This window comes from Tribolium castaneum, chromosome 7 (assembly GCF_031307605.1).
Source record: "Tribolium castaneum strain GA2 chromosome 7, icTriCast1.1, whole genome shotgun sequence".
Classification (NCBI taxonomy): Eukaryota; Metazoa; Arthropoda; class Insecta; order Coleoptera; family Tenebrionidae; genus Tribolium; species Tribolium castaneum.
Genome location: NC_087400.1, coordinates 5,941,148 through 5,955,626, shown reverse-complemented (window position 1 = coordinate 5,955,626; position 14,479 = coordinate 5,941,148). Strand labels below are relative to the sequence as shown.

Sequence of the window (14,479 nt, the reverse complement as noted above, 5' to 3'; positions counted from 1 at the left end):
TTGATTAAAATTTAGCACAAATTTTAATCTTTAAATCACAGATTACAGAAACCTGTGCAAGCTTAGCATAGCTACCGCCAGATGGGAGACAGCTTTTGACAAATGAATCGGTTTTACAGTAAACTGGTTTTTATTAAATTCCAAGTGGCCAAAGACTTGTCGTTTCAGTTTCGACTTGGTGGCCCCCTTGTTGACATGTCTCAGTCACCCATCAATAATTCTCGTTAATTTGGTCAAAATTTGTAAAATAAAACAGCAACGCATGCGCAGTGGCGTCTAAAGACAAAGGTGTTGTGTACAAACCAGTGCATCAGTCAGCTGTAAATTCAGGAATGGCTTAGTTGGGGTGTGTTTTTGTGGTGTTTGTGGGATTATTTTGTGCAGGAAAATGTTGAGTGAATTTGTTTACTTGTTCCCTTTGCTTTTCTTGCTTCCTCGAACCAAAAGTGGTAAGTTGTTGATTTTCGGACACCCCATCGATAATTTCACCCCTTTGTTGTGGCGGTATTAACAACGCTGCATTTTTTCGGAGGGTGGCCCCTCGAATACACGAACCGTTTAAAGACACTTGAATTAATTCACCCAATCAGGAACTGATCTACACCTACTTAATAGTGGGTTATTACTTGCACTTGGTGGCCCATGACTTGAATTCGTCATTTATAACGGTTTTGGGTTTTTCCTACTGAAAAACTCATAAAGAGCCACTTTTCTCACATCAAAATCGATACATCGAGTTACCAGTGAGAAACAAAACATTTATTACGATTTGAAGACAGGTGTCTACAATTACGTCTATTGTGATGCTAGCAACGTGTTGGAACTGGTTTATTGACTGCGATTACTCATTTCCCTGTTTTTATGTTTTAGTAATTCTTGAAAGTGATAAATTTGCGATTTTCCGGAACCTAATCAACAATAAATAATCGGTATCAAGTGTGCTGGGTGACATCGATAAGTCAAGTTTGACAACTTTTGACTCGGTTAGGTTAAACCGATTTTACTTAAAAGAGGCTACAAACACAGGGCATTTAGCCCAACTTACCCCTAAACTAAGTTGCAGCCTAAAAGTTAGAGGGTGCCAAATTTCAAAAATTATTTTCGATTTTCTTTAATAACTTTTTAATGGAATAATCGATTTCAATAAAATTTTGTGAAAGTAATTTGCCATCAAAACCATATGTTTTCATACTGTTGCTTTTGTTTTATTTTGTTTGTGTACTCACTAATTGACAATTTAACACATTTTAAGACATATTTTTGTTATACGTTAGCTGAGTAGTGTAATTCTTTTTTAATTTGAAAGATCCGTTCTTTTTGAACAATTTTTATAACTTATAAATTTTTTGTATCGGCCTCGGTTTTGGAGTAAAAAAATAATTTAAGTCGATGGGTCAAAATTTTAGACCTTCGCCCATTATTTTTTTTTAAATTTTGGCTTTAGTTTTTTATGTACGTGTTTACCAGATAACAATAATGTAGTTAGTTATTAATTTAAATCAAAGAAGGCATTTTTTACAGAATTGTGAATTTCTAAAAATCTTTCGTTTTCTACCCAACACAACTAATTAAAATGTATACTGTCGTTATGGAAAAATTATCACTTAACAATTATAACAAGTAATGTAATAATTAAATACGTTAACGTTCGAAATGTTGACACTTTTACATAAATTACTTTTTTATTCCAAAACCTGGGCCAATACAAAAATTTTACAAGATACAAAAAGTGTTTAGAAATAAAAGTTCTTTCGAATAAAAAAAGAATTACACCATTCAGATAAAGTAATAAAAAAATATGTTCTAAAATGTGTTCAATAGTTGAAAGTTAAGAACTTTACAACAACATAAAATCAAAAGAAATAGCACCAAAACATGTGGTTTTGTTGACAAATTACTTACCAAATTTCATCAAAATCGATTATTTCATTTAAAAGTTACTAATAAAAAACAAAAATAATTTTTAAACTTTGGTGGTGGCCTCTAATTTTTAAACGGTGCAATTTAATATAGAGGTAAGTTGGGTTAAATCGTTTTATTTTGACTTGGAGATTTCCTGTTTTTTTTGTCCCCATCTTTTTGTTACACCCTGTATATCTCATTTCAGTTCATAGCAAAATTGCAACAGTGCATTTGAATTTTTCGGAGTGAAAAATAAAGCACAAATTGAGAGTTTCTGTAAAAGAAAAGACACGTTTTGAGCTACGAAACCTTCCGGAAACTCTCAATTTGTGCTTCATTATTTCACTTCAAAAAATTCAACTGTGCTGTTGCAAAATTCTACTATGTACTGACATGGGATATAGAACTTATTTATTGTAGGATAAAAAATAATCAGTTGGTTATTAACTGTGTAATAAGGATTTGTGTGGGATTAAACTTATAATAGTATAAATTATTGATTGTAGGATGAAAAATAATCAGTTGGTGAATCACTGTGATAATAATGTTGGATGTCGAGTTTTTTGTTGGTCTTAACAAAGTGACATTTTCATAAATGTGCTAGATTTTACCGTTTCTCCAAGGATAATTATAATATGCAACATCTTGATTGTTTTCTAAAATGAGCAAAACAAGAGTAAACGGTCCCACTTCCGCTCTGCATTTCTCCAAGGATATGCAACTATTCCTTGGTTTGTATATTTACATAAACGTATAAATTACAAACACAAGTCTATAGCTGGTGTTGTTTGTACATATTTGTTGTAACCAAACTAATTTACATCAAGACAAGTTACTATATTAGTAAAGTTCCAAAATACATAGCCATTGTTTGATCGAAACACACTTTAACCATTTAAACATTTTATAAATTCAATGAAATCGTTAGCTGATTAATTACACAATAGCGACAAGTGCAGGGTTTCACTTTCGGCTAAAAACCGTCTGATTGGAAGCTGTTACATATTTAAAGCCAAATTTTCGGTAAAAACTGCAGACAAAACCGAAGCATATTTAATTAAGTAAACATTGACCTCTACAAGCAGTAATAATGACTACTACATGAACATGTAAATGCCGGCGGCCACGACAAAATCGTTAAAGACGGGCCTGGCGTAACTAATAACGATATATGTAATTTTTCCGGTGCGAATTATTCAAGTAAAAATAAATCCCGGAAAAGCTTCGATTCAAATGATTTATTATTAATTAAATTTGACTAAAACGGATTTATTGAATGGTCGTGGCACTGAAAGGATTTTTAATTGAGTACAATTATAGCTTAATGAGTTAATTAACAGTCGGTGTTTTCCATTTTAGTTTAAACAATGTTATGATCAGGGTTAATTCACACTTCACTGTCATATTTGATAATAACAAAAGTATGTAAAAACATATTGGAATTTAAATTAATATGGAGATCGTGCCCGGACAAAGTGTTTTAATGAACTTTACTGAATATTTTGTTCGGTAATTTGTTTACATCAGCATAAAATAATTACATTAAATTGAGACGACGTCAGATGTAATTACGAGAGTTGCTTCTTGTAAACAGAAAATGAAGATGACGGCTCGGGCACGAGATTATCATGCAACGACCTTTTAGAATTTAAAGTTTTTTGAAAAAACATTTGTCTAGTTGAACCAACTTGTAATGGACTTACACTTGACCCAGTTCCAGTTTGCGTGTGCAAGTTAATACAGACGTAACGATCAGAATTGGTCATAAATTCGGCTCATTTATCTTTTTCCCAAAGAATTTACTATGAGCGACTTATTTAATCAGATTTTCTATAGGAAAAATGTCGCGCTTGAATGGGTTCTTTTAAATAATCGACTTTACCACGTTCAGATATCGTCTTTCAAGTTTTTAAAGTTCGTCTTTTGAATTCGACCGATGTAGTTATCCGTCTTAAAAACTGTGACCATAGAATTTACATTTTGGCACATTTCCAGCGTTTCGAATTCGAAGTCGTGTCTAATCAGTATGCAGTCAACGAATTCGAACGATTAGAAATAAACCTAATCGTATGTCAAACCCAAATGTTATTTCGGTTTCGTATTTGTGTTAGTTTCGTTGGGAAAGAAAGAAATGTCTATCGTCGTGCTTCTGGATTAAGAGAGGTTTAAAAATAAATGGCGGCTTTTTTCGTTTGTTCTTCAAGGAGATGAGATAAGTGTCTGAGATAGAACAAAAAGAAATCAAACCGTGCACTCGGAGTTAAATAATAAATGTTGGAAAATCGGGATTCCGGCTGCGAAATAAATCTCGAAACACGGAGAAGTCGCTCCTAAACTATTCTCCAATTAGTGTAATTAACACGGAGATATTAATCCCAGAAGAGAATTAATGAAAAAAGCGCAATGAAAATTTATTCGATTAAAGTCAAAACATACAACCAAGTGCTCCACCCCCAACCCCGACGTTCATGTTTACAACATTCGACGAAGACCCGATCAAAGCACCCCAATAAAATCTCAATTCGCTATTTAAACAACAAATCAATTGCGGGAAATAGTGGTCGTGTCGTGTTCGTTTTTTTAATTAAATTTATTTATTACTCCGACGTTCGCCAATTAAATTCAAACGGAGTTCAAAAACCTCGGAACACCACAACATCAACAAGATTTCAGCTAATTTTTTCGATTTCCGGTCACAGAGTGCACAAGTTAGCGCCTCATTATTGATTTTTAGTAAATCTCCGAATTTTTCAAATTTTGACGAATGAGATAATGCGTTATTTTTTGTAACTTTTGTATTCAAAAAATTACGTATGCAACTCGAGTTGAACCGATTAACTGCTTAAATATTTATTTTTATCAATTTTAAAATTTTGTATACGATCTAAATTGACCATTATGAGTTCAACTAAATTATTTTCAAGATCACTGAATTTCCGGAACTACGAAAAATTTGAGCCAACTTTGAAATTTTAAATGGTAACCATCTATTTTTGTTGCATTCTTGAATTCGTCTTTTGGATCTGAGTAAAAAGTACTCTAATTGTTAGTACTTATTTGTCATAGTTTTTGAAGTATGTCAATTTTTTTTGTTAAAATTTTCATTTGTGCAAAATGTCACAGCTATTAAACATTTTACAATAAGTGAATAATTTTTATTGCATTTGTTAACCAAACGCTCGAAGGGTCTTCTGAAATCTTTACGATTGTCAACTGTCAAATTGCAAGGCTACTATGATATTTTGAAAACGATGATTAAAAAATTATTATAACTCAATTTTTTCAAATGGAATGACTTGTTTTTTTAATGGCAATCAAAAGAAAATAAATTTTTATGCCGACTTTTATTAACATCTTCTATATCTATTTCTTACAGTTTTTGAAATAATCGCAAAGAACAGAATTCTAGCTCATTGTTTTCATTTTTAATCGAGTAAACTTTCGAAAAATACGGTAAAATTGTTCCAATAATTAAAAGAAATGTTAGATTTGTCTACCATTTTGACTCAAAAAGTTCAAAATTCGATTGCAAACTGACTGAGTTACTTTACATAATTTACTAAGTTAGCATAAACCATAATTAAATATTATTGTTTTGCTGCTTATTTGATAAACCAGCTAAAATCTGAATAAAATATTTAAGTTTGACAGTTGTTGACCATTTTGCAAGGTCCATTAACTATAAAAATTACGAAGTAAAATCCGTTTTTTGTGATTTTTTTCAAAAACTGTAAGAGATAGTTTATAAGACGTGTTGATAAAAATCACTATAAATATTATTGTTCTTTCGATTGCCGTTATGAAAATAGGGTCACTACATTTGAAAAAACTGAGTTATAACCGATTTTTGATAACCATTTTGAAAAAAATCATACTATCCTTGAATTTTGACAGTTGACAATTTTGAAAATTCTAGAAGGTTTTTCGGAACTTTGGTTATTGAGTGCAACAAAAAATATTCACTTATCGCAAACGCTTCAAGGGCTGTGATATTTTAAATAAACTTTTGCAAATGAAACTTTTAACAAAAAAATCGACTTATGTCGAAAACTACGACAGATAAATACCGACAACTTGGGTAAATTTTACTCAGCTTGGGAAGGTGAATTCAAATATGCAATAAAAATGTGTGGTTACTATTTAAGATTGTAAACTTGGCGCCAATTTTTTATAGCTCCGGAAGCTCTGTTATTTTGAAAATAATTTAGTTGAACTTAGAATGGTCGATTTGGATCGTACATAAAATTTTAAAGTTCTAGCTTTATTAGAAGTATTTTAGAAGTATTTATTGTAGTACTTATTTCCTAATTTAAGGATTACATTTATTAAAATTAAATCTAATTTTTGTCTAAAAAAATTTTCTTACATAGTAGGTTGACATTTTAAAACAAAAGTACGTATCTCAATATCAAAACAAATCTCTTTCTCAGAACTTGACCACATTATTATTTATGTTATGGCATTTTTTCCCAATAATTATTTTCTGGAGGCAAATACGTAAATAAACAACAAATGTTTATTTTGACGGAAAAAAACATTTTCATAATAATGTTCCCGAGGTTTTTCTTGGATTATCACTTTTATGTGAAATCCAATTCAATTCATGTTAAATAATGGCCTCTCGCGTGCATGTTTCTGTTAAAAAACACATTTGTGGTAATATATGTAAGTAAGGGTAGATATGATGGATATTGTTTATGAATTTTAATGCATAATGCATTAAATGAAGCTGACTTTACGTTTGTACGCGAGATGATTCACAATAGCTTGATGAAAAAATGTATGCAACTCGAGTTAACAAGGAAATAATGTCGGATTTATAGCCGCCTATTCTTTATCCTTTCATTTGTTGAAAAGACGTAACTTCGACTCCGTTTAGCTCTCATTCAGCGAACTTTAAGAGCTTCATAAATCGAACGAATTTTGTCGTTCGTTTCGAGTAAAGTCCGATTAACCGAAAATGTAACATTTTAGCAGTTTTGTCTCGTGGGAGTTGAACATGCAAGACTTTGCGAGACAAGAATTGTCTAGACATCATATTTTAACTTTAAAGCCGGTGAAGGTTTTTCTCGTCGAATATTTGATGAAAAGCAACGAAAAAAATTCATACACAAAGTAGAAACTGAGTGATTTTTATTTTTTCTTATTACTACATATTTAATTAAAGTGCTTTGATGTTGGCTTTTAGCGAATGTGTCGGCAAGCATGTTGAAATCGCGTCGACGGAAGTTGAGTCGTTTCGCTTGTCAAAAAGAAGGATGTGGTGGAACGCCTACATCACTTTCGGCGTTATCAGTGAAGACGTTTTATCATTTGTCCAAATAAATTAACTGCAAAATATTTTTTCCACCCTGTAGTTTTTGAGCAATTGATTAAATTTTGAGCCTCAAAACGTGCAGTGGTCCAATAAATAACCCGTCTAGAGTGACGCAAATAAATAATATCACGTGTGGGCACCCTTAAGTGTTATCATGCTGATTGTTGCATGCTACACATACATACAGGGTGTTCCGTCTAAACCCCACATTTGAAGTATTGCTAGTTCTAATAACGATAGTCATCTGAAAATTTACACACAACCATAATATCTTAGGCCCTGCTTAATGAAAATATTTTCAAGATGGTAACATTTCCGGTTATACCGGAAGTCGCTATCACTACAATAATTTTTTGTTGGGATTGAGAAATTCATTAGCCATAGGCCTTTTCTCATAGGTGGCCATGGAAACAAGAGAAAAAATATGAGAAAATAAAGTTTTTTAAACCAGCATTCAATGAATTTTTTTTTTAATTTGTTTAATCAGAAATGTTTTTATGACAAACTATGCAAAACTAGCTGTGGTTATTAAGAAAGTTTCTACAATGTCAAAAAAACAACATAACTTGAAAAATATCACAGGTAGGTATTGGGAATGCTAATACAGATCGATGCAGAAAAAAATTCTCTTTCATCTAGTAAAATAAAAATTGGGACATCCCATTTGAAAAGTTATGGGTACTTGAAGTTGTCCAAAATAAACCTTAAAATTTTTGAGTGTATTAACTTTTTTCCAATTTTGAACACTGGAGAACAGATATAGGATTTCTTTTTTAATTCTCAAAATATGATTTTGAAATCTTTAAAATTAAGAGAGTTACCGATTTTTTAAGTAACAGATGCAAATCCAAAAATTTTCAAAAAATCTTAAATTTTTCGAAAACGGTTAAACTTAGGTATAGGGAGAGTTGATAAAAACTCCCTTAAAATAACTCAACTAAACCAAAAATGCAGTGAAAAACAACTTTACATTTAAGATAAGAAAGTTAATAGTGACTTTCGGTACAACCGGAAGTGCCGCCATCTAAAAAATATTTTCATTGACTATAACTTAAGGGATTAGGGGTGAGTACTAACTTTCAGATGAATATCTTTATAATCTGGGGTTTAGACGGAACAGCCTGTATAAGCCTTCAACCAAAGATATAATGCTAATTCGTAAAACATCTGGAAAAGTACTATTTTTTCTCACTGTTGCGGTTTGCGAGTTAAAGAGTCTTAACCCAAGCTTGGGATTTTTCAATATTTTTGCGGTTTCTGTGACCAGTGACGTGAACGACGGAAAACCAATCGCTTTAAGGAGCCCAGGTGTCAGAAGTAATCGATATAATGCGCCAGAATATAAATTTATGAAACACAAGGAATACTTTGAAATGCAAATTTTCTGTCTTCGGTGAAAGTCGATCACTTATTGATTTTCCTAAAGTCGTCCCCCGGGAGAGAATTAAAAGTTTGCTTTATAATTAATTTCGTAAGAATATTTTCACTCATCATGACCTATTTTCATTGGTTGATTTGTTACAGTTTGTTTACAAAATACAGAATGTTGAAATAGAGATTCGTCAGTGTTTGGCTTGACTGTTTTGTTGCTTGTTTCCACATAAATTAGAAGTATTTTAGAGGTATTGTTTCAGTTTAGTCGATTGGTATCAGGCTTATCCCAACGTTTTGATAACAATATCTGTTTATTAACTGAAGGATTGGATTTATGCTTTCTGTTAGTTGAATCGTTTCGAGTTAATTATTGCATTTTCTATCGCATTGAATGGAAGACAATGACAAGTTTTGTTCGAAACTAGGACGGTGTAATTATTAGTGCATAGAGTGTAAAGACCATCAGGATTAATTTTTATTCACACTTTGATCGTTATTTTTAACTAGGTTTTTGTAAATAGCCACTTATCAGAGCTTTAGGATTTCTAAATAGGTAAAAATCTTTGAGTTATTTATCGTTGACTAAACGTTGTTCGATGTATTAAGTAGCCTGTCTGCAAAGTTTATACGTTTGTCAATATTTCAGAAAGTTTTCTTTAGAAGAATTAAGTCGCGATTTAAATCTCTACAGTAGGTAAACAATTTTTTTGGTATTTTTCTGCTGAGGCCAAAGTTAAGTTGTATGAGGTGACGTAATTTTTAAAATAATAATTGTAAAAAGCATTAATCATTTTTCTAAGAGAAATAAATTAAACACTGCACCAAAATCAATTCTAAAGTACTGTCGGTACATAAAATTAAGTTTTTCAGAAACTCTGTACTTTAAATACAGGGTCGCTGAAAAGTATGGATACATTTAAATATTTTCAGAACGGTTTAACAGAGAACCTTGAAATTTGGGGAACAGTTAAAAGTGTTTCAATTCTACTATCTGAGAGCTTTTTCAAATTTTTATCGTCATCGGCTAACTTGATTTTTTTTAAATGACCCGAAGGGTCAAATTTAATCATTTTTAAAAGAGAATTTTTTTCTGAATTCAGTGATGTGACATAATACCCACTTTTACTTTTAATAAAAAGTTAAAAAATCAAAATTCATAAATTTTCTGGAATAGTAAAACTAAGTTAGCTTTGAAAATACTGTTGTTAGTGACTTGTATATTAGATAAAAATTAAACTTAGGTGCAATAATTATAGTTTAATAAAGGTACATTTAAGTAAAACTGAACGAAAAAAATTTCCATGTATTTTGTTTTTATTTTTCTTTTAATTAAAACGTGTTCTTTTTCAGTTAAAAGTGTTATTTTAACAATTATTTACTTATTTTTGGTCAATTTTGAAATAGCAAAGAGCTAACGATAGATAAAGACAACATTTCCAAGGCTAACAAAATTTTAGATTTTTCAAAATATTCGAAATTTTTCGATTAAATTAAGGTATACATGTGTTATACCATCGAACTCAGAAAAAAATGCTCTTCTCAAAAATATTAAATTTGACCCTTGTTGAAAAAAAATGTTTAAAAAAAAACAAGCTAGCCTTGTATCCGAAGAACAAATGGAGATAGGAATTTGATAAACATCTGAAACGATGGAATTTATATACTCTTAAGCATACACCAAATTTCAATCAGTTTTGATGAATTGTTTTTATAATATTTAACTGTATCCATTCATTTTAGTTACCCTAAAAAGGCTGATTCTTTTAGGGCCTAAATTAGAAACTTAATTTCTTATAAAGCTAGAGCTTTAAAATTTTGTATTTTTTTAATTGATACAAATTTGTTGATCTACTATTGAGATTGTAATATTTTAAGGTGACTGTAATCATAAAAAGATTTATAAACGACTGATTTTGTTTATGAAAAATTTGAAGTTTGAAATTGCCAATCAAATGCACTTGATGTGACAAATTAGAAAAAAGCAACAAATTTCTGTTTGAATGGAATTGTTTTGGATTACTTATGATTGGTGTAATTTCTTTCGAAATGAATTTATTGTTATGCAATTGGTTCTGTTTCGTTGGCTAGAGACGTAACAATGTTTTACCGAGGTTATTGAGTGTCATTTGTGGTCAGCTAGTTCTAGAAAATTCCCTATTACTAAATTACCGAATAGAATAATTTTCCTTTTACAGAAACTCGTGCTTTGTTATTTTAATTAATATTAAACTGAAAAATAATTTCTCAATTATGTTAATTGTTAATTTATTTTCTTCCTTGAATATCTGTTCCTCTCGTACATTAGTCTAATTACGTCCAATGTAAATTGCCGGTCTAGAATTTTCATTAAATTATCTCGAAATTAATTAGAGTAAAATTATCAAGATAAAGGCAACACATGTTTCGGACATTTCAGCATGTAGTCATCAACCATTGAAACAGTCCTATTGTACCGAAAGCCGGTGAAATATCGGCCGTTGTCTGATCCAAGAAAATATTAATCACTTTTTCCGGCTAAAAATTCGGTTAATTTGCAAGCGCGGCTCGACCTTAAGGTCGCACGCAATTAACACGAAAAACGTGTTAAATTCCAAAAAGGGAATCAATAGTGAAATAAATCGTCGGTTTAATTAACCACATGCCGTGCTCGTTCACTGACATGCCCGTTATTTTGCAGAATGTTGACAAACACAAAGCACAATTTTTCTTGCATTATTGATTTCAATAATCACTCGCAGCTGCTTCTTAATCGAGTTTTAATTTCACTCACGTGGCACTTTTCCAAAGCGTCGCGAATTTGGCCATTTTTCGCCCCAACAACCCGATTTTAATTCAGCTTTACCAACTTTTAGTTATACTACTAGCAGAAGGCTATAAAACGTAACGGTTCATTTAATAGTTCTCGCAAGTAAAAAGACTTTGTTTTCCACCGGTTCGGCCTGTATTTAACGTTTTAAAGACTCGAGAAGTTGTCTGCAACCGCTCGTGGTAATGGTTTTCTCGTTCCGTTTCTTTCCGAGTGAAATATTTAGAAAGGCGTGGAAATATCGTAGTTATTGGATCGGTTTAATGCATTCATGAAATTTTACAACCTGTTGAGAGTGATAAGGGTTGCCAGCTTGACAATTTAATTTTGGGAAAATGTTATGTTAAGTTTTACGTGGTGATGAGTCTCAAGGGAGTTTGCATAAATACAATTTTTTATTGTCGGTGGTAATGGTGCGTAATTTTGTGGGCGAATTTGTCGCAATTTAGTTTAAACGAGCGCTTCAGATTTAAAGCACGCGTCACGGTAACGTCCTGTAATTATTTTATATCGACAATGTTTCACTGGCAATTCTCTAATTAACAAAGTTTCGTGCAAAAACGAAAACATGAAGCGTTTTGGTAATTACACGAGATATGTTCGAGGGCAAAAACTAAAATCGATGCTGGGAAATTCACAGTTTTTAAAAATTTATTTTCCCATTAGGGAGTTCACTGGAACGGGTCATGGTTGCAAAATAATGCATTCACCAGAAAATGTGAATCAAAATTCGAGGAGAAAATGATCGATAGCGTTACCACGAATTCTGAACAAATATCACGACGTTGCTTGTTTCTGTTGTGTTCCTCTTTTTAATTAAAAAACTAGAATTGCTTAATTAGTGCAAAGTATCCAATTAAATTTTTTACAGGTGCGAAAAAGTCGCGTCGACACGAACCGATTTCAAGTGTAAATATTTGCGAGAACTGATCAAGTTGCTAAATCAGCAACGAGTTATCCGAATTTAATTTAATTTTTAATCGCGTAATTTTTAATTCAAGACGGACGGTTTAAAATCGTGTCTTTAATTATTTAAATGGGGCTTAAGTACCAGGTGGCAACCTTATCGCGCACATAAGAAAATCGCGATTTCTAATTTAACAAAAAAAAATTATACAGGCCTAGTACGTTCGAAAGGTATCTTCACTAATTTTTTTGTAATTTTGGATTTACTTAAAAACTTTGTAGTTAAATAAAAACTCACAAAACTGCTACGATTTTATTTATTAACAAAAAAATTAATAAAAATCGAGAATGGTTCTTATCAATGTACAGTCACGATCAAAAAGAATGATACTTCCACCAACCGGGCTGGATAGCAAAAGTGCGACTAAAATTTTATGGGTCATAAATTTCAACAAACAGGTTAGTTTAGAAATTGTCCAGCTAGTCAAACGTACACATTAGAGGTGTCATTCTTTTTGATCGTGACTGTACAGACTGGTATGTAAAATTTCAGGATTTTCATTTCACTAGATTTTCTTGGGTGCGCGATAAGGTTGTCCCACCTGGTATGTGTGAACGTCCAGCAGTGACTGTAGTAGCGAGTTTAATTAATATGCTAATTACTGCAATTTTTAAATTAATTAGGAAGACCTATGGGCGTGCCGAACCTTTCCTGCCGGTGCTTTCATCAGTCTAGATTAAATTAATTTATTAATTCAATGTAAATTAGGCTAAACGCCGATATTAATTTTAATTAGCAAATTACAAAGCACAATAAGAACTCTTCCTCTTAATATTACATCATTTTAATTTCGTTTTCTTGTAATCCCGCAAAGCTGATGCGTAACTCTATCTCCTCTAGACATAATATTACAACGTAAAACAATCAGAGTTCTCACATTTCTCCGTTATTATCTCTTATTTTACACAAATTACATTGAAGTAAGACTTTGTTTAAATCCCGAATCCGCCATTATCTCACTTTATTACGGTTCACCTCAACACAGCTGAGTTAAAAATCGATAATCCGGTTGGTATTTCCGAAGTTTTCGAGGAATTTTAATCGTGTTTTAATATCATGTCGGAGGAATCCCATTTCTGATGAAGAATTCTCGATTTTTGTCTGGTTTTGCGTTGTAATTGTTTTAAGTGTTATCCGGAATCGTTTTATTGATTCAAAGCGACTCAAAGTTTCCAACCTGTGGGAGGAATTTACTCGACATGATGATATTCAAGAAACGTTCGAATAAAACGGCTTAAGTTTTCTAGCACGTCGTTTACCTCCAACAGGCATGTTATGAACTTCTTTAGCCGGCGTTAGAAGACTAGTAAAGTTTGCTAGATTATTCCAAAGCCGCACTAGCAACACTCAATTACCTCCAGGGGTGGCTCAAGCTTCAAAACAATTAAAAAAAAATAATTGGCGGTTTAAAATAACATGCGAGACACTCAATTTAAACGCATCAAAGGGTAATAAATTGAGTGCATCCTGTGTTCTTGCACACGGCTGAAATTTGAGTCTATTAATTATTATTGCCAGTTCCACAGTGTTTAATGAGTAAAGCACGTTTTGAATAGGAGCGTTTCGAGTGGGGGAGGATATAAAAGGGTAAATGCAGCAAATGTTGCATCAGGCAAGAAAAAAAAGCCGGCTTTTAGTGGCTGGTTTGGCTTTTACTGAAAGGAATTACGATGAATACTTAATTATAAAGCTGGAAAAATTTGTTAAAAAAAAGGGCACTCGTAAAAAGCTGGGAAAACTAATTTTTTTGTTTTTTAAAGAAAACGGTTATAAAGCACATTCTAATAAGTCGAGCTGTTGGTGCTAATAAGGCAGGCGTTATTTTTTTTAAAGGTGCAGTTTTTTAGGTACGTTATAGCATTGTTTTCGGTGAAAGAAATCACGAAACGTCAGATTTTTTTAACAGATTTAACACAATTTTAACCCTTATTGAGTTTAATTCGAGGAAAAAATGTAATATTCAACTCGTTTTCGTGTAAATCAGTGGTTTGATTTACACTAAAAGTCGTTAAATAAATAATTATTATTGTACGATCAAAAGAGTTTTTTTCTTAATGATTACAAATAAGCAAACTTCTGTTATCTGCTGTGGCGAGAGATAAAAACCGAACCC

At 31.9% G+C, this 14,479-nt stretch overlaps 1 protein-coding gene and 1 long non-coding RNA gene across 6 annotated transcripts in view; one reads left to right on the top strand and one right to left on the bottom strand.

Annotated features, from left to right (window-relative positions):
• Positions 1–107: 107 nt before the first annotated feature.
• kuz (kuzbanian) overlaps positions 108–14,479 on the top strand; it is a 62,158-nt gene continuing 47,786 nt past the window's right edge. For 3 of the 5 annotated variants that reach the window (XR_010334927.1, XM_064358043.1, XM_064358042.1), the window contains exon 1: positions 2,549–2,633. Coding sequence is in view for 4 of the 5 variants with exons in the window: in XM_064358043.1 (XP_064214113.1) it covers positions 2,564–2,633 (70 nt within the window). In the remaining variant the exon portion in view is untranslated. Of the gene's footprint in view, positions 450–2,548; positions 2,634–14,479 lie in introns of those variants that run through there. The other 2 variants (XM_008199910.3, XM_008199908.3) reach the window with 2 other exon arrangements.
• On the bottom strand, positions 270–931 carry LOC135266780 (uncharacterized). Its single transcript, XR_010334930.1, has 2 exons — positions 627–931; positions 270–567 (listed from the first exon to the last, which is right to left on the bottom strand). It is a non-coding gene; the product is annotated as an uncharacterized LOC135266780 (long non-coding RNA).